Consider the following 23,131-nt stretch of genomic DNA (forward strand, 5'->3'; position numbering starts at 1 on the left):
AACCCTATGCATCTTCACGTCTTTCATCCCCTTCTCTTCCATCCACTTTCTCGAGGCAGCTCTCGTAAAGGCTCTCTCTGACAGTCCTGCTTTATATTTTTTTCTCCTTTTCTTTCCTCTCCTCACGCACTCTGTCTATTATGGCAGCTTGCCAGGGCTCATTTAAAAGGAATCTGGCAGTCGAGTTGGTCTGGCTGTCGCTGCAATCTGTTGTGACTCGAAATGAAGATATGGAAGGTGAAGTACTGGAGAAATTGAGATGAGAAAGAATGAGAGGTGAGAAGAGCGAGCGGGTGAGAGGGTTACTCAGATGAAGTGCGGGGCATCCAGCTGTGGTGTTGTGCCTTGTTGGAGAATCCGCCTTCTTCACACCTGTGCAACCACAGCTGCACACACACAAACACACACACATAGTCACAGAGGAAACAAGTGTATCAGCACTATGGTTTATGGAAAAGTGGAGAACAAAAAATAACTCGGACAAACTTTGTTGTTTTCCCCTGAATTTTAATTTTTAGATAACACCGTTTTTTGAAGAGCATCAATGTGCATTCACAGCTTAGGGCCCGATACACGTCAACAGTGCTGTCACATTTCATTTAACTGAATCATTCTTCTTCTTTACTATGACATTATCTTTTATTTCTTTTAGGTGCAGCTGTACATTATCTTTGATTGTGATAACACTACAATACTACTAAAACAGTCATGTATTCTCTGATCACACCTATTTTATCAATAAAACATCAGCGTTCCAATTTCAATATCTAAACTAGACTTTAACCAATAATAGAGCTGATAGAAGATCTTTCACGTCCTGCAGGTCGTGGCATCAATGAATCTGACTTGATCCAGCTGCAACTGTCAGAGGTTTGGACACGTTGAGATCACAGGCCCGGTCAACGTCTTGTCTTGTGTACAGAGAACTTTTGCCATGTGCTCAGTCTGAAACAATGGCTATGTACACACGCACAGCAATTTTTCATCTATTGAGCTTTATCTAAATAAGACAATATTCCAATTATCGGGTTTACATGAGTTGCACTTAAGATATTCTGCTCATATGATTCTATCAACATGTTACAGAGCATACTCCAGTTAATGATTCACGCCCACATTACCCTCCCTCATGCAACTGAATGTTTGCACCCATACAAAGCTTTTATTTGATCCATATCTTTCAAAACATCAACCATTATCCCACTCCGGTTTCTACCTCACACTAAAAATGCGTTGTTTTTCTTCCTGCAGCTTTTGGGCTCTGCTCTAAACCCCACTGACGCCGGTGTGTCTAATTCTCGTGAAAAGCAAGCAGCCCAACCAAAAAAAAAAAAAAAAGGAGACAAAACAACAACAAAACAAACCTAAAGTCACTTATAATAAATTAACCTGGCAACTCTGCCTCGCATTGTAAAACAGCGGTATGTCACCAGATGATTAAAAAAATTCCAGTGACACAAATATTGCAACAACGGTGTGTACATGTCTACATAATGTGAGTAAGACTGGCACACTCCAGATAGTTCAGTGTGGTTTTTGCTTACTCCACATATGAGCTTGTTTGGGTTAATGTGATCAGAAAATACCGTTTACATGCCAGTGTCTTATTCGGATATAATCGGGATATTGTGTTGTATGCGGACATAGCCAATGTTTAGGTGGCATGTGAACATCCACATGAATGCCAGGATGCTTTCACAGCACAACACTGCACTGACAGATCACTTCACCCGTCAGTACTTTTAATGTCGTGGCTTTTCCATGTTTTTATCCAGAGCTAAAATTCATTGTTTCATCTGATCAGTGGATCCTACATTCTGCTGAGTGCCTTCATGTCTTACAGCTGATTTGGACTTTCTTTAAATAATTTCTCTTGCAGTTCAGTTGGGGACACGGTTTCTGTCCTCTCGATGAAACCGAACTGTTTTGTACTGATTCAAACACAAAAGTGATGATTTGCTGAAGTCTTTTACACAGTAATCAATGAGACTAATCTGGGGATAATTGGTGCTTAGAATTGCAGGTGTGATTAGGCTACCTCACATTCTTGAGGTCATACTTCACGAGGTATTCATCCGTTATTTTGCTTTCTCTCTTTAACTGAGTGTAATGTTTTCTTGATCTTGAAGGACCAAACTGCCACATCCAGGAACTGATGCAAATTTGCAGTTTTCTGACCCTGTGTTGTCACATGAATCGCAGTTGTCCAGTCATGGAAAGAAGTGTCGCAGGAGGTCCTTCTTGTTGACTTTGCCCATCTGATTCCTCGGCATCTCATCCACCAGCACCAGGCCTGTAGGTATGGTGTAGGGCGCCATGTGCTCCCTGCAATAAACACTAATATTTATACACCGCAGACTGTTTAGAAAGGAGATAGACAAGGAGCAAACAGAGATAAACATGTACAAGGACATGCATAATAGTGACAAATGCACCAACATGGACGGGAGCACACACATGCGCACTCACACATGCACGCTCACACACATGCACGCTCACACAAAAGAAAACAAAAAACAATTGCAATACAAAGGCACGCCCTGTAGCAGAGTCGTTGAGATAAGGAAAGAAATGTCCTTCATACACTTTGCAGCTCTCCTCCCTAATATCCCCAATTCGCTTCCAGACACAGACAATTCCCTTCATGCAAAACAATATAGGCCTAATCACTGCGAGATGAAAATAAATAAATAAATCAAATAATAAAGCGAAACAGAAGGCTGCGATAATTAAAAGTGTTTTATTTTTTTCAGTTTTCAGTGGCATCAAGTCTTGAAGCCTGGAGCTTTTTTGATTATTTTCTAACCTAGTTTGTTTGTTTGTGCGTTAGTGTGTGTGTTCCTGTGTGTATTCCTGTTGTGCGAGTGAGGATAATGACTCATACGGTTGCCATCAAACACTCCTTTCAGCAGATGTCTTTGCCTCTCTGACTCAGTGAGTACAGCATGAGTATATGTGCATACATACATGTCTCTGTAACAGGGTTTGCTCGTGTCACCAATTTCTCTGGGGCAGCATGCTTGTATATGTGTGAGTGTGTGTTCATGGCAGCGTGGCGCGCAGAGGGTCTGATAGAGATTCAGACTGACAGCTGAAGCCGGGGCACTGAAGAGTGAGCATTCATCTCCTTGCTTATGTCTCATTTTATCTCCCTCTGTCTCCCCTTCACTCTGGCCTCAGCAGTGCGCCGTGTGTTGGCGCAGCCTGTCCGCTGGCAGGACTCCTGGCTGCTAACACTATGCGTTTGTGTGTGCATTTGTGTGTTAACCTGGGTCACATGCAGCGGTAGTAATCTACCATGCTGGACCAGCAGGACAGAGCAGCAGGATCTAACATCCACACTCCATATGGAGGTGTCATCCTTGATGTGCACACAAACTTGCACACACAAACGGCTCTTGTACAGAATTCAGAGATGTGACACTGGTGGGTTGTAGTGAGGAGGGTGTGCAGGACAAAAACAGATGGTGAGGAAAAGGGTGGCAAAATAAGTGAGAGTAAATTCCCCAAAAAAGGCTAAAAAAGGCTGATGTTTGTGTCATTGCAGTGTGGAGGGTTGCATGTCACCAGGTATCGTGTGTTGCAGACTGAGGAAACTCCACTGACATTTTGAAAAAAGAAGGGAAAAAATGTTAACTGGTAGGACAAAGCTCTCTATAGCAATTATTTGTCTGCCTTCCTCCACATCTTCCTTTTTCAATCTCCTGTCTTTCCTTCCGTTCCTCTCATTAGTCCATCTCTAGACCCTCTTCCTCTCAAATCCTTTCCAATTGATCTGAGGACTTAAATGCGGGTCACAGGGGATATGTGAGCTGCACAGCTCAGTGCACCACAGGCTGCGAATTAGTTGGATCCATGTGTTTACAACAGGTCAAAAAAACTTTGTCGTCTTGAATCAGCATGATGAAATTTAACCAAGGCAGGTCAAACGGTCTTCTGCAAAAATGGGGAATAATGCTCCTTTTTGTCACCTCCGAATGATGGATTGGTTTAAGTTATTCAGGTGACAGTCTCCTCCGGCGGTACAGATTTGGAGTCCACCTGCGGCCACAAAGCACTTTTTAAGGTGGCAAGTGATCCAGAGGTTAGTCCTCTTTCCCTCTCTGGTTGTTCAGCACAAAAATGACACAAAAATGTCTTTAAAACTGACAACGTGCTAATAAGGTGATTGAATAATATTAAAGAAAAAAAACACCAGTTAAGAGTAAAATATCCATGAGATTTATACCTTATTATAAGACAAAAAAAAAATTGCACAGCCATTTTTTTTTGTCGATAAAGACATTTATAACCCTCATCTCTCTTAAAAAGTTAATAACAAAATTCAAATATTTATACTGAAGTAAGCCTCAATACTGTAATAATTCTGCTTTTACCAGCAACACAAACTATCTTATTACTATAACGACAGGGTATATGTTTTATTCTTCCGGTGTATATGTCAACAACACCTTACACCAGCATTTCTATTGCATGAGTACGCTGGGGTCCGAATTATATAATTTAATCACTGGATAGAGCGTGAGAGGCTCTTTGAGTATGTCTATGTGGTGTTGATTTATTGTGGCTGAGACAACCATGAAAACAAACTGCTCTGAGAAAAAAACAGCTGAATCATGCATTGGTGGCGTCCGCAGCTCCCCGTCTGCATGCCTGCAAGGGAGCATCATTCCAGCCTTGAGGTCTTTACATTTAAAGGGCAATTTGTCAGTATGATTTGACTTTGTTAAACAAAAATTCCCAAATTAAATTCCCAAATTAAAAAAACCTTTCATTTCTTTGCACTTTTGTATATATTTTTTTATTTATCCTGACATACACAGATCTTTTCACCCAAAAGTTTGAAAGCACCTTTTCTTGTGTAGAGTTTACAAGCAAAAAAAAAAACTGGAGTCTAACAGCACATCTAGCCTGAAGTCACAGTACCTTGCCCAGGTCTTCAGTTTCGGCAGGGTCATACTCTGCCCCTTCCTCAGCTGCACCACTGCAGTCACTTTCTGACCCCATGTGGCATCTGGGGCCCCAATCACTGCCACATCTAAACAAGGAAAAGTAGAAGTCAAATCAAATAAAATCGATAAATGATGGAGAGAGTTTTCTTTTATCCAGGACCAAATAATTTCCAGACATGACAGAACTATATTCATACCACACATAAATAGAATCTAGTTGTCAGAATCTAAAAGCTTAATACTAATTGTCTGATATTATTTTTTGTTCGGGTATTATTCGTCATTCCTCTTGCCGAACATGAACTGCAGTTCATGTTAACAGTTGACTGCAAATGATCCTCGGGGTTTTGTTCACGTTCAGAACACATTTAAACTCTGTCCAGTCCAACAATTAGGCTTGGAGAGAATTTTGAAAAAGGTTAAAAGTTCACTCTAAGGGTCAAACTAAATTTTATGACAGGAAAAAAGAAAAGGATTTGGAGTAGAGCTTTAAGATTTAACAATATCCCATGAACATAGCAGAGTTTGTTTTGTTTTTTTTAACAAAAGGACATTAACTGGTAGGGTTAGGGGTGTTAGCATAGGATGACTCACCCATGTCAAAATTCAACTAACTAGATCTTTTAATTTAGCAGTGAAATATTTAGTTTCATGTGGGCTCTGTTCTTCAGCCCACTGGTTTTGGAAATAAACAGAGACCTTGTGGTTTAAGTACTGCCTGTTCTTAAATTAGATGGTGTTTATATGAACATAAAAACATTTTTTACAAGGTCTATACATATGGGATAATTGTCCCACCTTAACATCTCTGAACTAAGGGACACAGTGTAAAAAAAACAAAAAACGTAACTGCATACAACATTACAGTGTCGTCATAAAAGAAATGTTAATTTAACCTCAAAGTCATTTCACAATTCAAACACAGTAAGTGCTACATACTCAAACAAACAAAAACCTCTGTCCAAATGACCATTCAGTAGTATTCTCACCAATGATGTCTGGATGAGCAAGCAGGTGACGCTCCACTTCGAGTGCACTGATCTTGTAGCCACCGCTCTTAATGATGTCGACACTGCTGCGGCCCATGATCCAATACACACCATCTTTATAGACTGCTGTGTCTCCTAAGAGAGATCATGTTCGTACAAGGAGAAAGAAGGGGAGGCTGTCAAAACAAATTTTTATGGCCCATCATTTCTGTTTATAGGACAGCAGGAGATGGATGATGACGTCCAAGTTGTGGACATGCCTGTGTTTTTGTTTAAAATAAACTAAAGTACACTCATGGCGCAAAATCAGCAGCCAGTTTGCATTTGCTCCACATTTATGGACTTCGCCCTCTTACACGAAGCACATTCTGAGCTGTGCTTACATCAAGACGACTGCATTATTGTGACCAGCCATCATTTCCTTCTTGCACATAAAACACACGTGCATTTGGGATTTGGGGGAAACAAATCTTGATGAAACTCAATTAAATGAAACAAAGCACATATAAATAACATCCACTTTTTTTGGTTAAATACAAGAAATGTAGAGCAGGTAAAGGCGTGAGTTCAGTGGATGGATGAGTGTTTAAGATCCCCCAACATCCTCCACACACACCCCCCCACTCCAAGCACACACACATAGGTGTCAGGGGGACAGGTGTGGGGGGAGGATGAGTACAGTATGCGGGATGAGGGGCGCAGCTGGGCCTGGGGATGACGAACGGAGGAAATAGGTCAGTATGGATGAGTGGAGAGAAAAATGGACAGAGGAGGAGAAGAAAAAAAACAGAAAGAACAGGAAGATGTCCTTTTGGATTATTACAGGTGGTGCGTTCACCCCAGCTGGTACCAGCAGGATGGATATGTGCGAAACACTGTGATGAAGTTAAGCAGGGTGTCATAGCTGGGGTTTGAAGGCTGGACTGAGGCAACATGGGTCAAGGCTGCAGCTCCAGTAATACAGAGGTAGAGGGAAAGAAAAGCAATTAATCTGCAATGTGCCAGGAAATGTTGTGGGTTTAATGAAGTGAAGAGTTGTTCAGACAAATTGACACAGTATGCTCTTAATTGTAACAGCTATTTGTGATGTTAGAAATCAGGCTAATTTGTATAAATCTACTACTTCTTACACATTCATTGTGATATTCCTCCATTCTGTGTGTACCTATATATCTTGGTATGGTATTTTTCTTCCATGCATGTTACTGGAAAGTGATGTTTAGAGGTTTATTTGCATGAACCTCGGGTCTGAGCAGTGTACAAAGTGCATAAAAGACAACTCGACTGTTTCCCCCTTCCCAACCTATTCCCCTCTGTCTCTGTGGTAACACTAAAAATAACTATCCTTACACTCAGATTACACATACTACTGACTTATACATTACTGCTGTGTTGCGTTCTATTTGCAATTTGGAAAAAAGCAGGATTTCCTCACTGAGCAGGTTAGATATTATTAGCAATACAAGCTAAGAACAACAAATTACGCTGTGCGTTGCACATACAGACACAGCAGATCCAAGTTTACTGATAGAGGTTGTTTAGTACTAGATCTGTAACTGATTTAATGAGACACAAACTGACAGAAAATCTAATAAACTGTTTATGATTGCAGCAATGAACACTTTTTATGTGCAGGGACGTTATGTTGGATTTTGACGTAGGGGCTAGTGAGGGTACTCTGACTTTCCAAGACGGAAATACAACTTTGAGGGACATTGAAAATGTAAACTCCAACTTCCAAGTTCAAATTGAATGCACCAATACACCTTACAGTTATACTGGTTTAGCAGAAACCAAATGATAATTCAGGGAACCAATATTGTATAACTGGGAGGATTGGGAAAGCGCGAACATGACCAGAGTAGCAATAGAGGAGGTTGCTTACTTAGTTGGTGTTCACTCCACGAAAAGCAACAGCAGCGAGATTGTAGCTGACATTCGAGAAAATGTATTCAAGGACATCAGACATCTACTTACATTTGCCTCAAGACTGCCTCAACTGGTCACCTCCATATTGCATCTCATGTATGCATAGCATTAATTACAGAGGATGTGCACAAACAATGCCAAACAAAAGCAAGATGCACAAGGTAGCCACCAAAACCCTACAAAAGGTAAGAAACAGCAAATATACTTTCTGCCAAAGTGTTCTCACTGATATTGAATATTTCATCCTGCTCTTAACAAGAGAGGTAATATCTATAATTTAGATGATATTGGACTACTCTTTATATCTAAGGAGAGGTTATTGCACGAGGGGGTGGGGGGTGGGTGTCGGGGGCACTAGTCATCTCTCCAGTCTTAAAATACCAGGTACAGCTCCCTTTGGAAGGTTTAGATGTACATATTTGTAAAAAGTAGTGCTGAAATATGGGGTCGATAAAAGAAAGTAACTGCACCTGCCTTACCTAGAATCAACACGATGAAGCAAACAGGAGAGGGATTGTATTTTAATGGTAGTCTGTTTTAAGTGCCATCTTACATTTGTCCTTCATTCCATCATTTAAGCCCATTTGTTCTCTAACCCCATATTCCTCCATCCATCTTACTCATTCCTTCGCATTTTCAGTATTTCCTGCACCAGCGTCAACCTAACGCAAAAAACAGTTTTTCTTATTCTCTTACTCTCATCCTTACCCTTCATTTTTCCTCTCTACCCCTCAAACATCTCTCATCACATCTCCTGTTTCCTTCTCTCCACCCATCTTCCTGTCTCCTCTTCCCCCTCTTGCCGCTCTTCCCCAGCATCAATAGAGGGCCCATCTGTTCCCATACATCATGCACTTCATTTCAGTTTATTAGCTGGGATAAATCATAAATATTTCATTATACATCACGGGCGGCTGTCGCCTGCACACCGACAATTTATCACCGCTGCCCTCTCTGCCGGCTTGCCACGGCGGCTATAAGCTTTCCAGTCTATTAAACAAGATTGATACAGTGTGTAAATTTAGATATTGGGAATTTCTTCACAGACCACTGCTCTGCACTGATAGGCCAGGGTAACAGGGGAGAGGGAGGATGGAGGGAGAGGGGGAGAGAGCAGGGGAGCCAGTAGGGTGTTAATACTACTATCAGGGAGGTTACAGTTGCCTCCTTATTTGGACGAGGGGTAAGAGAAAAAAATTACAGAAATAAATTGGTTACAGCCATGTAGCTCTCTCATATTATGCAAATGGATATGGAGAAATGAGCAGTTTACATGCACATTGATAGGCTGTTTGTATGTCCTGTGTGCGTACACGTGAGCTGAAAAAAAGGAAGAAAAAAAACAACATAAAATCCCCCCATCTGGCTACAAACATTTTAGCATAAAGGGAGGAAACGACATTAATAGAGCAATCTTTGACAAAAGGATAGAAAAAAAAAAAAAAGCACTTAGACAACATAGTTGAACAGAGTTTGAAGTATTTGTACAGGACTCTTTGACCTTCTCTCTTTGAGGAGAAGGATATAACGAGGGATGGAACAGTATGTTTGGAGAGATGCACAAGTGGGAATAGCGATTGGAGAACATGGGCTGATAAAAGAGGAAAGAAGGGCGGGAGAGAGATTGTTGGGAACTGTGTTACTAGGACGCACACAAGTTTGTACACACACTCGCACATGTACTGTATGTACTCACACACAATCAGTACTTCAGGCATCAGAGACTCTGCCATTATGTGTTATGGCGGCTGAGGCAGATATGGCCGAATGGCTTTCCTAATTAAAACGATAAGAAGCCTAATTGCACTGGGCTTTCATCTCATTCTGAGGCATTAACGAAAGTGAAGGCACACAGTGTGGAGAAAATAAAGAAATAAAAACAGGTCAAGAATTTAACTGAGGGTGGAGGGTCAGATAAAACTTTGTGACGTCTTTCAGAAAACAGAAAAATGACAGTTGGCTCTGCAGAGCACATCCTCGGTTTCCAGTTATACTGAAACAGCAGCAGATCTATACAAAATCTTTTTGAGCTGTAAATCATCATTCCATAACCAGGTATAACAATACTGTGTAAGTGTGTGTGTTATCAGCAGTTGCAAGGATTGACTTTTTAACAAAATGAATGACCTTCGTGCCTACATTCGTATTTTGTGAAAAATCAAAGTTGACTGTGTTAGTGGCATTCTTGAAATGTTCTGTGCTTAAGCAGCCAAAATATATTGACTAAACCGAAGGACAAAATAGAAGAAATATGAATTCTCTGCTCAGACAGAGGCTGAGAAACCATAATATTGTCTTTTATTGCCATGTATGGAGAGTTTCTTTGAAGTACTTCTGACTTCTGAAGAACTTTTACTGAGTTACTTTAATAAGAAACAAACCTCATTTCAATTTTAAGGCTTTACGTAAGAGGAAATCATTTTTAAAATCCCCTGGTCCTTACCAGGTCTTAACGTTTGGTATATGGTATATTGGTTTATTATCATTTTTTTTAAATTAAGCTAAAATGCAGAAGCAGTGTGTGAAAATCTAAGTACACCCCATAATTCAATAACTTGTATAGCCACAGCCTTAGCAGCATTACCTTTAAGTAATAATTTTCTCTATGATGCTATCAGTCTCACATCATTTTTGGCTCACTCTTCTTTACAAGGTTGCTTCAGCTCATTGTGGTTTGCAGGAATTAATTTATGCAAATTGCTCTTAAGGTAATTTCAATCAGAATTTCAATCAGGTTGAAGTCTGGACTTTGACTGGGTCATTGCAACACCTTGGTTCTTTTCTTTTTGTGTTGTAGATCTGCTGCTTTCTTGCTTTGAGTCATTTCCTAAATCATCCCCCTTCCACCACTGTGGTTTACAGTGGTGGAAACGTGGTGCTGTGCATACTGGCAAAAAACCTTCACTTTGGTCTCATCTGTCCAACAGACATTGACGAGAGGTCTTGTGGTTTTGTTCAGATGCAACTTTGCTAACCTAAGCTGTGCTGCCATGTTCTTTCCGCTTAGGATGCTCACTGAGGCCTGTAAAGTATCACATGTAGCTCATGTTTTTTTTTTGCAGCTTCTGACCTTGGGGTGAAGTTGTGGGGACATCCAGTCATGAGAAGATTGGCAAGTGTCTGACTGATTTCTAATTGTGAATAATCTTTCTCACCGCAGAATGACTCCAAATTGTGTGGAAATGGCCTAAAAACCCTTCCCAGACAGATGGGCAGCAACAATCGCTTCTCTAAGATCCCTGCTGATGCAATACCTCCTTGGCACTGCGTTAACACACACCTGAATGCTCCAGACCAGCGAACTGATAAACTTCAGCTTTTTACAGAGTTGTTCACGCTAGTTGATGATCGATTAATCAAGAACATTTGATTAACAGCATTTGGCTGCTACTTACCCTCTTTACTTCCATGGAAAGAGTAACGCCTACTAAGTTGTTTTTTTTTACACAATATTTCTCCACTTTTGTTTAGTTTTTGTAAAATAGATTAAAAAAAAAAAGACATTCTTTTTCACATGACTGGGAATAAATACAGGCGACTTGAATTGACTCATTCCTTATGGTAACTAGAATGTAGCTTTGAACAACAATGCTCAACTTCGGCTAAACACCAAAACAAAAAAAAGTTCAACAGATGTTGGAACATACAAAATCTTTTAAATATTTAGTCACAATTCTAAATGCAAAGCACTCTGGTTAGAGCTTCAGACAGGTAAGATCCTCCTGGTGGCACCAAGCTGTCAGCTCTTTCCCATCAAATAAACTGTTTGCCTCTCTCCCTGAGTACCCACTCAACAGACACTCAGAGCTGGCAGGGAAGCAGAGCAGGGGCTCCACACTGATGGTACCATTTTTGTTACCTCTGAAAATGTGATGGATGATTTCACAAGATTCAAAACAAGATATAGGCTATTTTTTTTAAAGCTTTTCATAAATTATTAAGTGCTGTCATAAAAACCATCCGTACATCCCACCTGCCTAAAACAACACACAGGCAGACAGACAGTCTGGACATGTTGCTTTTGTCAAACAACTTGTTAAAGATAAGAGCAAAGTGTGGCATGTGGCAAAGGGCAACATAACCAAAATATTCCAGCCTGCTGCTGCTGCTAGCGTCACTGGAAGAGGGGTTGAGAGAGGAGACATTAAACTAAAATTCTACAACCAAAAAAATAGGTAAAAAAAGGTTTCTCTTCACCTCTGAAGCCTAAGAGCTGTGGCTTTTTGGAGGACTGCATATCTGTCCTTCTGCTCTGAAACAATACAGACAAAAGCTTATTAAGCTGGTTGTATCCTTTGAGTCAGTACTGAGACACAATCCAGTGTACGTAATGATTTGGAGTCTTCAGGATCTCAAGGTTATTAAACAGAAACAAAAGCAACCACTTCAACTTCACCACTTTCTACACATTAAAGCTTTAATGCAAGCTCAGGCAGACGTATCAATATTTTAGATTAAACAAAACATGCGCCAATACAACATATGCAATACAATAAAGTATATAAATGCATGTGGACACATGTGCCTCCGAAACTCTCACTTTAACTAGTGAAAAACTACGTGAAAAAGATCTATCAGTTTTAAGCCATCTTAATTTATTAACATCCAAAGAAAACAAACACATGATTAATTTTTACAAATACTGAGGACCCTTTGCAGTTTCTTTCATGATGAATTCTGTTATACAATGTGAAATCCTCATGAAATCCTGTTTTCTTTCAAGAGTATTTGAAGGTTTACCAACCTGACTGAAAATTCTTTTCAGCCACTTCAGTGTCAAGGTGTTGCCATGGATACACCTGACAATTTAGAAGCCGGGTCAATATTGTCTTTAGAGCAGAATATTACACACAGGGTTTTACAGGTTCAGGTATGCAATCATTTTTTTTTAACCAGGCTCAATCTCTCAGAACATATACGAGCTAAGATGTAATTACATTTAGGCTCCTATAATATAACTGCTGTAAAACCAGGATCTAATCTAATTCTTTTAGGTGATCCAAGTATACCAATTAAAAATCATGTGATTGCGATCCGAGGGAAATTCAACTTGCTGTACATAAATCTGTTAACTTTTAAATTGGTGTCCAAAAGCTGTTGTCTCCTGTATATCACCTTGTACACAGAGGTGTGCGCATGTATAAACTTCAGTAGGTCAATATAAACCTTTTAAAAAAAAAACAACGAAAGATTATATATCACAGAGGTGCTATCTGACAGATCTGCAGTGTTTATACATGCCTCTACACTAGCATCGCTCAAGTGTTGATTGTGAGCTTGTTCAGGAGATGCTACTCTCTGCATGAAGGTACAAGTGGGGTCGCAGTCTCTCATCAGATTCAGCACAACCTAACCTCTCACACTGCGGGTTCAAATTTGAGCGCTCTCCATCACTGTGGCAACGCCAGCCTTATCTGAGCAAAGATGAGAGGAGGTCTAAATGTGAATCATGCCTCTTTTCAGAGTGACTGTAAACACTTAGCATATATGAATATTAATGTTCCACATTAAAGCCTCGATGCCTAGATGAAAGTGTTAATGAGGATAAATAACAGACAGCCAAGCAGTGAAATCTCAGCACTGACACTATTTATCATCCTTAACTTTTGTCACAGCTCTTTTTTTAGTAATTAATATCGTACAAGAAGGCACTTTGCACTTGGATGACTGATCTAATTTGTTTAATATAATGCAATTAAAGGAGCTTGAATTGCTTTATGTTAATGTTTCTGATTATACTCGTTGCTGGGTTGCCGTTCCGACAGCAGATAACAGACTGAACTCGAGGATTGATGTCTGTCTCAGATCTGCCATGTTCGTCGAGGAAACTTTTCAACTACCATTTGCAAGCACGGACTCTGCACTCAATAACATAAATCTGATCTCAATCAAGAGATGACGTCGGAGTACTGAGAAGTTAGATTTGAAAACTTACTTCTCTTTTTCTTTTAAATCACAGGACATTTTTGTCCCTTTGCTTTGGACCAGAACAGATGAATAAAAGACAGGAGAAGTGCGTCAAAAATGCATTCAGCAAAGAAAACTGGCCAAAAAAAAAAGCAACAGAGTACAGAGTTTCTATGTGGCTCACACAAAGCAGCATTTAACCAGATTTACCTGCAAGTGGTGGTGATAAAACAAGGACCAACGTGTGCTGACATCTCGGCAGTAAATGTTATAGGGAGGGCTGATTTGAGCAAAGTCCTTGGGGGGAAGGGGGGGGGGGGGGGTGTTGGATGTTGAAAGAATCCCACTGGGAGCTCTGACATTGGAGTTAGGAAGACACAATGTGACTTGAGGTGAAATATGACATTGGGAGAATAGAGAAGGATGAAGGCGGGAAGGGAAGAGCACAGCTGGGAGCAAAAAGTACAATGCACAAATGACTAGTGATGGCTCTGCAGGACAAAAGCCACACTTCTGCCAGTCTGTCTGCAGAGCATGTACCCTGCAGACCCGACACTCACCTTTATAACTAGGGTTACGTCTCTCTGTGTGACACTGAAGCAGACAAAGAGACGCATTTACTCGCATGCACTCTAAATTTAATTAGTTTACGCTCATGCAGTGTCAAAATCAACCTAACCTTTAAGAAAATAGAAACCTCTGCATCATCAGACAATATGCTCACAATCATAGCAAAACAAGATATATTTTGTCCAATTTCTTTTTAATTCTAGCCCTTTAAGGATTGAGATGGCTCAGATTAATAGGTTCTGTGGGGATAAGCCATTACGAGTGTGAAACTGAGGTAAAGTGTCAAAGATTAAACCTCTTGTTAACATTTCTACCCATGAGCTGGAGTCTCTCCTAGTTAATTAAATGAGACCACAGATAAGGTCTGGCTAATAGTCAGCCCCCAAGCTGTCTCCTTCAACCAATGTTCCTTATTCATCACTAAAATGCAAATTTTGGAAATTGCTCATGTCTAAAATTCTCTCTCTTCTCACAAATCCTTACTAAAGGAATCTTGCAAGATCAGAATCATTCCTGAAAGGAATACTGATCTCTCATGGTTGGTAGACATCAACAGAATGCAAGCAGCACTTCTGGATTGTTCCACCTCTGTTGCTCTTGCCTTGTTGTATTAACATGTGTACATCAAATCCTACAAAAAAAAAGCTTCCACCGTCTCATCGACACCAATTGAACACTCATTTTAGCCCTGGACAGTGGACAGACTACTGCAGAGCACAAAAGGTGAGTTAAAAAAAGCAAGAAGGGATCAATGGTCTCAGAGACGTTTGTGAAGATGAGTGGAATGAGAGCTCTCAGGTGACAGCTTCCCCATAGAGCTGCCAATCATGCTACACGGCACTTGCTGACTCTAGAGAAGACACCTCTGACCAGCTGAGAACTTATTGATTTAAACTCTCACACTCCTTCCACACTTTTCTTTGGCTGTCTCATCTGCCTCCTCTTCTTGTTCACCTGTCAGCCTTCCCATTAGCTGTATTTTCTTGTCAGATTTCATCTTCTAGTTTTAGGTCATTAATATATTCATCTGATCGAGGAGGAAGATTTCTGAAGCAATAAAGGCATTTAATCCATTTGTGTATAGCACATCTTTGATTTGTGCACAAATATGTGAGTGAAAAGGAAAGAGATACAGATAAATACTGTAGTAAGAAGTTAGTTTACAGATATAAACAATATCTGAAATTAATTAAAAGAAATTAATTGGAGAGTTAACACAAAAAATGAGGATTGTCATGACCTGTTTGGAGCCACACAAAAATTGAAGAATACAGATTTCCTTAAATCAACCAGAAAAAAAAAATGATTTGGGATTTGACTGGCACACTGTTAATTACTCATCGCACACACCACCAACAGTGGATCCATAGCTGAACAACTCCTGATAGCAGCATAACAGCAGTGGATGATAACACCTATCAAAATGCACATTCTTTGGCTGATTTGGGGGAAATTTGATAACCTTTGTGCTAAATTTGTTTAAAAATGGACTAGTGTGAGAATTCTCAGCAAAAAGAGAATATTTACAAAGTGTATCTATAAAAGCCGTGCTATGTATAACCCACACCTTTAACCTTTATTAACAGGTTTCAGCCCATAGAGATTTGTCCGTCCCCTCCCCCCCAGTGTTTCCTGTGTATGACTTCAAAGAAAAAACAAGTATTCAAATACTTACTTTGCCCTTTGAGACACCATTCAAAGTACACACACCTTAAAACATTAATGAGCAAAAGTACAATATAAAAATGAGAGAAAAATGAGATATGTACGAATGCAGTGTGATAAATAAACATGTACAGACAGTCGTAGTTCAAAATGTACAGATTGTTCACTTGTATATACCTCCTTACACTGTGTTTATGTGGCGCTGTTGGTCCAAAAATGGAAGAGACCATTTCTTTGTTTGAGGCATACCAGTTTAGATAGAATGGTTTCCATTGTCATTTGTTAAGTAACGAAAAAAAAAAGGCTAGAAAATAAAAAGGTGTTTCAGGCAGTTCAAAAGCAGTGACTTCTGGGGGGAGGAATGATCTGTTTGGTGTGGCATTGTAACTTTGCCAATTACTTTACAGAGAACGTATATCTTTAACATACCAAAGGAGACCTTTAAAGAAAAAAGCATCTCATGTCCTCTTTAACGTTTCAATTGTGACAGTTAAAGAAAGTGCAACTAAGTCAGAAACCTGAAAAGCAGTATTCATCCTTCCTTACTGACCTGATGGTAAAATGGCAGAGGGTGTATGAAAAACGATAAAGCTCCACATAAAGGTGAAAAGAGATCAAGCAGGAGTTGGCAAGTCGAACAGACAGTGTGTCAATAAGACAGGGTGTTAGCCAGAAAGGTGCAGTGTGAAACAAGGAGGAGGTGTGAGGGCAAAAGGGAGTTAGGAGGCTAAAAAGACGATCCAAAGTCCGTCAAAGACGTATCACCCCTCAGATTTCCACACCGAGAGAGTTTGTGTGGAAAAGGCAGTTCTAGAGTGTGGCACAACACATCACAGCAAGTGAATTAATCTCTTTTTTTCCCACCGTGAAATAACATTTCAAAGTGTCTTTTTTTAATTTAATGATATTCTCAATGTACCTAAACAAAAGCACAAATGACAATGTAACTGCGCTAGATGTTAATGTTGCAGTCATCGCTGTAAATAATTACATTTAATTTTCTAGGTGGCTGCTTTGGTGTGTGGCAGATGGCTCCAAATAGTTTCATAATCGCGAGTCTCAGATGCAAAAGAAAAAGAAGCCAGTCAAATAAATGAATGTTTCGACATTAAAGGTAATGTTTAGCATTTTAATCCAATACGAACCAATACATTTATGACATTAAACTGACTTAAAGGTAGTAGTCTCAGAATTTTTGCAAGTGCACTTACTCACCTTTTCCCAACATATGGTGGTTAAAAATAAAAGTAAAATGGCTCCCTCAATAAAAAGAGAAACATAGCAAATAGCTCGGGAATTAAATGTTGCGTCTAATTTGTTTAATTTATATGAAAACCAGAAGATTAAAAAGTACAAGTTGTGCTTTTTGAATGGAGAGTTATGTGGTCTGTTTCACTTTAGACAGCAACATCCAGACATCTCTGTTGGTTCTTTACCAACTCCACAACAATGGGAAGATTCCTTTTAAGTCTCAAACAAACCTTTAAAGTGCTAAATATTTTTTAACCAACTGTCAAAGCAAAAATCTTCTGCTTCTGTTCTCTTTCAGGTACATGATCTTTGGACCTTCTTCACGTTTCTTTTTCTTCAGTTCAGATTTGTGAACAGTATCGGTCTTTGTCAACGCAACAGAACCAGAGATATCACATTCATTATTTTACACTTTCTTAATTCTTGTCCTGAAATGGTGCCTACAGTAAATGTAGGCAAAAATGCTTCAACAGCCATTTGCCTTTATCTGTTACTTCTAGACCTTGAATAACTAAAAACTCCTCCCACTTTACAACTGTGTACGGTTGTGTTAAAACTGGCATGAGGGAGCCCTGGCAGCTGGGTGGGCAAGGAAGACGTTTGATAACTTCCTACAGAGGGGTCCATGTGTCCATGTATGTGTGTGTGGCTTGAGGGACCGGTCTGTAGGGAGCTGATTGCATGGGCTCTCATTATGTGGCCAGTGGCTGTAATGGAGTGTGACAGCAACGTGCTGTGCTCTGGATCTCTATCCTTCCAGCCTGCAAAGCCAATTAAACACACACTGCCCTGCCTCCCACTGCTTTGCTCTCCATCACTCGAACCTGCCTCGCTGGGCCCACCACTCCAGCACTTGCACAAGCTTTCCATCCCTACCTTGTCTGACTCCATCCTCTACTTTTGTAGCTGTCTCTTTCTAACCCCTCCAGCACCACATCTCAAAGCTCAAAACGGCCTCACTCTTTTGCTTCTGGCTCTTATTTCATCATGTCTGCCCTCCCTCCTGCACACCTCAGCCTCCCCCACGCCAACTTAATGCCTGTCTCCAAGTGGCTTCACAATAAAGCATGGTTCCTTTGAGGGGTCAAAGAGAGAAGTGCTGGGCTGCAGGGAGTGAAAGCCTCTGATGACAGCTTCCCTCTGTGCTACCACACACACACACACACACACACACATTCCAACAAAAAAGAGGGAGGCAGAGGGAGAAAGCACTACTTGGTTCCAGAGGACCCAGAGCAGTCACAACCACTTAGGAGTAAAAAATGCCCTGCAGCACCAAAAAAAACACACAGTCCATTTATCAGTCCACCAAAATGTGTGCACACAATTCAGTACTCAACATGTGTATGTGTTCGGGGGAGTGGTGATGACCTGGACTGCACTCTGGGGGTTTTAAGTGTTAAAAAAGTCCTGTCTCAAAAGTGCAGTCTGCAACAAAGGTGAAGAATTCCACGACATCTTCTCTCCTCCTGCAAAATGGCTCTCACAGCCCCAATCATGTAGCTGGAATTATTAGCAGTGTTCACTCCCGTTCCAGGAAGTGTGCGAATGTGTGTGCATGTTCGGTGCTGAGCAGTGAGTTATAAAACAGAGAGGAGAAGAAGAGGAAGGTTTGGTACCCGTTTTGAACCAGCCATCATCAGTGAAAGACTCTCCGGTCTCCTGAGGTTTGTTCCAGTATTCTTTAAAGACTGATCGGCCTCGAACCATAAGCTCCCCTTCTTTTCCCTCAAGACCCGGACGTACCTGCAGCATATTCAAAGAGAGAAGAGACTGGATGGATCAGACCTGAATGGAAAGGACGTGAGCACAATAAAAATTACCCAAGATAAAGTCAACTGGCTGAGAATGAGCTGACTGATTTGTCTGGTACTGAACAATGGTTAAACTGAAAACACAAATCAGCCCAATGAGCACCATGGGAGATCTTAGCTAATCAGTGTCATGGGTGGGGCTAACACTGTTGTCAAGCTAGTTTTTGCGTGCTGTCAAGCTGTGTGCCAGCATATCTTAAACAGGCACTGCTTACAGTCTGCAGTTTAGACCCACAAAGCCCTTGTTGGCAGCATTGTGTCTGAAAGCTGCTTATACAAAAATGGCAACTGAAAACAAAGGTTCTAATTACTTTTTAACAACTGTCACTTAACACAGAAAAGAGGGAAGATGTTAAAAGGAGACCATGCATAAAAGAGGAGAACTTTTCAAAAATTCATTTTAACATTTTCTTTGAGCAAAGCACTATGCTATCTGGCCTAGACAAGTAAACTAGTCAAAGTATTTGTGGCCGGTAGTGGCGCGATGTGTAGTTACATTTGTGAGTATTGTGCATGTCAGGCAACGAGCAGTGATGGGGCCGCGGTGGAATTGACAGGCTCTGTGTCAGTCTGCTATTGGAAAGGGAATGACAAGTAAAGGCAATGATAAACTGAAGCTGGAAACTGTGTGTAACGACAGTGAAAACTATGTCTGATACGAAGCAAGCACTAGATAAGCAGCGACAAAAGCTAAAGCAATCATGCCAACTTGCACAAAAGAACATTCAGTGCAGCCACCCTTTGCAGCTCATTCATTGATTACCTGTGTTTCTTTGTGAGTGCCCTCCACAATTATGGTGTTGGTTGTGTTATTCATGACAATTCGAACCTCCACACCTGGAAGAGGCAACCCTACAGCCCCTGTCAACATTAAACACAAAAAAAGAAAGAAGAAAAATATTTGTTAGAGCAAAAAGAAAGTGGGACTTTATTGAGTTTTGGGTTTTTGATCCTCTCAGAACAGGAATCATAATGAACAATTAATGCGATTTAAGCATTTCTCCTAGAATTGGAAGTTCCCTGCTCTAAGATGGCATTAACCTCTATCTGCAGGGCATAACTGGTCACTTAATGGTTTGCTGAGCATGTAAAACACTAAACGGAAAGCAATTTGTCTCAGTCAATACAGGCCAGCTAACTTGGGAATTGGCAGGGATTTCTGGACAACACCTGATGCAGCCTCTTTTTTTATATTTTTCCACCAACATAAAGTAAACTTTATACAACTGAACTTTACGTATGGGCATTTGACCTGGTCTGCACTTGTTTCATGGAACCTCTTAAAAAGGAAGTGACTGACTGTAAAGCACATTTAGATCTTTCAGCTTTTACTACTGCTGAGTGCTCGACAGGCTTTTAGTAAAGCTGCATAATAATGTTCTGAGTTGACAAGTTACCAATTTCAATAAGAACTCGTGTCAAAAATGGAGTGCTCACAACTGTGAGTCACAGCAATGTTTAAATAAAGCTATTAATAAGAAACGTGTTAAAAGTCCGTCTCAAGTTGAAAATTCCCCACATGCTCTGCCTTCACCTGCAGTCACCATCTTTGTGTGTGTGCAAGCATGACCTCCTAGGTTGAATAATTATTGCAAGAGTGCACAAGGGATGCACAAAAAAGGTCTCAGTGGTCTTCTCTGTGCATGTGTGCAGGCTGCTGTGTGTGTCCCTGCCTTAAGGGTACTATGTCATTTCACAGACTAATGCTTTCCAAATGAAGAGCAGGTCAAGTCCTGATGGAAGAACGAGAGTCTCACTTCATATTGATCTAATCAATATGATTGGGGCGCTGGAGTTGAACAGATCAATATGAGAACCGACTGACCATGTAAATAACTACACTACTTCACAATGGACCGCTATATACGGTGGTCACGAACAAGTTTGAGTCATAAAGGTCAAAAGGCTGAATTTTGTTGGGTTTTAGCGATAACTACGGTACATCCTGCACTGCAGCAATGAGGAAGGTTAACATGGTACCAAACGGTTAGGTGGCTCTGGTTGTTATTTTTATTTTCTTTTTTAACTACAGCTCATGGAAACATTATTCAAACGAGTTCCTTTCTAGCGTGATCCTCTTAAATATGGGTCACATGACTGGAGTCTCCTTCAGATAAAGACAGCCAAGACTGTAAAAATGGTCACAATTAAGCACTTTAATCACTCCAGTTGTGTCCTCACATATGAGATAATTGCTGTTTGTTCATCCGTTCATCAAAATCATGCATGAACTAGTCAGCTGAATTACCCAAAACTGAGAGTTAGAGCAGGTGCGGATGTTGATTGCTTTCTCCAAAATTGCAAAATGGAAACGATGCTGGTTAAGGAATTGAATGATGAAAACTTGGAATATTGTGACACTGCAACGCCTAATGGACAACAAAAGCAGATGGTCAGACAATCAGACAAGGTGTAAAGGAGCTAAGAGTAACGCCACATTCCTGTATGTGCAACTGGAACATTATGTAATAAACAACAATGAATGATATTAACAAAATAACAACATTCAAGGTCTAGAAAAGCTGAATTTTTCTTGAGAACAAACCTGCTACATTAGAGATTACAGAAACCAATAAAAAAGCTCCATCTTTTGGCCTCTTTTCTATATTCACCTTTGATTTTAGTGAAGAGGCACAGACAGAGTTCTCCTTGATTTTTTTTTTCACCCCACTGAGCAAAAAACTTTGCTTTTGTTATTTTGTGAAACAGTCTCCTCTCCATTAATGTCCCTCAAATGCTTTTTCACTTCTCCTGGAACCTCTATCTCTCTTGGCCAGCCTCGGTAATCTTTTCCCTTTCACCACATCAGTGGCTTGAGATATTTTGATTTCTCGACAATTCTGTTGTCTATGATTCAGGAAGATCAAGTGCCGCTTTGATGAATTCAGGCAGGTTATAGCGGGCAAATGCTGTATGGGAGAATCTGTGGGGAGTGCAGAGGTCCAAAAGGAATCTCAAACAATTCCCTTTTTTAAAACAAGTTAAAGAGGGAATATTGCAACACTGTATCTGTCCTCTGAAAAGACAAAAAAAAAGGGGGGCTGAAATGTGTAAGTAGGGCAAAGAATAATAATAATAATAAAAAAAAAGGTAAAAAAGAAAAAGAAAGGCGCAGCAGATTGAGATGTTATGGAAGATGAGTAGAACCAGCATGGTCTAATCCCACGTTTACATTTCAGCAAGAGCTATATGACCTAGAAAGCTACCACTGCTGTTAATATGCAAAAAATTAGGCCAGCTAGATGCTCTAAATAGATTGAAATTCATTAATAAAGTCATTGTCAATACAGTGTAGCTGCCTTCTATTTAAACGGTGGATGGGAGTGAGAAGTAGGTGGAGGACAACTCCACCACACTCCTCTTCTGAGAGTGCTTCCTGCGGTTGTTATTGATCTATTTTAACCTACTTAAAGACAGAAACACACCGACTCAAACAGGCACAAGCTCGTGTCTAGACACACACACATGTATATGCACACATCTTCTACGAGTGCTGCACAGGAAACATCAATAAAACCAAAGACCTCTTGAAGCCAATCCTAATAATCACCTGAGAGGAATCAAACACAGCCTGCTCAGTTTTTGCCAAACACTCCCTGACAAACAAACAAAACAAAACAATACCTCGACAAGGCAGCAGACTGAGGATTATCCAATCCACTTGCAGGCTAATTAGATTCACCTGTACAAGGAAGTGTTGACTGGGGATGGAGGCAGTGAGGAGACAGAGGCATGGATGACAGAAGAAGACAGGAGAAGAAAGTAAGCACCAGAGGTCTGACCTCATTTCCAGACCTTGCCTTTGTTTCTGTGTGTGTGAGGGAGGTGATCATGGGATTGTGGGGTTTTACCTGACATGACAACAGAGAAAACTGTTTACAATAAACACAACACACAAAGCAGAAGCCCTCAATCAAACCGGTGAGGGTGGTACGATCATTAAAATTTCAGAGCTGATAACATTTAATGTGGCCATTTAATGTTCTCCAGAGGATCGACGTTGTTGTCACAGCTGCAGGAAACATTCTTGAAATAATTGATATACAGGCGGCAT

General features: G+C 40.5%; 1 protein-coding gene across 1 annotated transcript in view; it reads right to left on the bottom strand.

Annotated features, from left to right (window-relative positions):
- Positions 1–504: 504 nt before the first annotated feature.
- acsf3 (acyl-CoA synthetase family member 3) overlaps positions 505–23,131 on the bottom strand; it is a 36,802-nt gene continuing 14,175 nt past the window's right edge. Inside the window, exons 6-10 of the mRNA XM_072380724.1 lie at positions 19,841–19,938; positions 18,883–19,009; positions 5,942–6,076; positions 4,927–5,038; positions 505–2,325 (exon numbers count right to left, since the gene is read on the bottom strand). Of these exons, the coding sequence (XP_072236825.1) occupies positions 2,211–2,325; positions 4,927–5,038; positions 5,942–6,076; positions 18,883–19,009; positions 19,841–19,938 (587 nt within the window). The 3' untranslated portion in view covers positions 505–2,210. The remainder of the gene's footprint in view (positions 2,326–4,926; positions 5,039–5,941; positions 6,077–18,882; positions 19,010–19,840; positions 19,939–23,131) is intronic.

The sequence above is a fragment of the Leuresthes tenuis genome, unplaced genomic scaffold, assembly GCF_036924035.1.
Source record: "Leuresthes tenuis unplaced genomic scaffold, fLeuTen1.0.hap1 SCAF_2, whole genome shotgun sequence".
NCBI classification, from domain to species: Eukaryota; Metazoa; Chordata; class Actinopteri; order Atheriniformes; family Atherinopsidae; genus Leuresthes; species Leuresthes tenuis.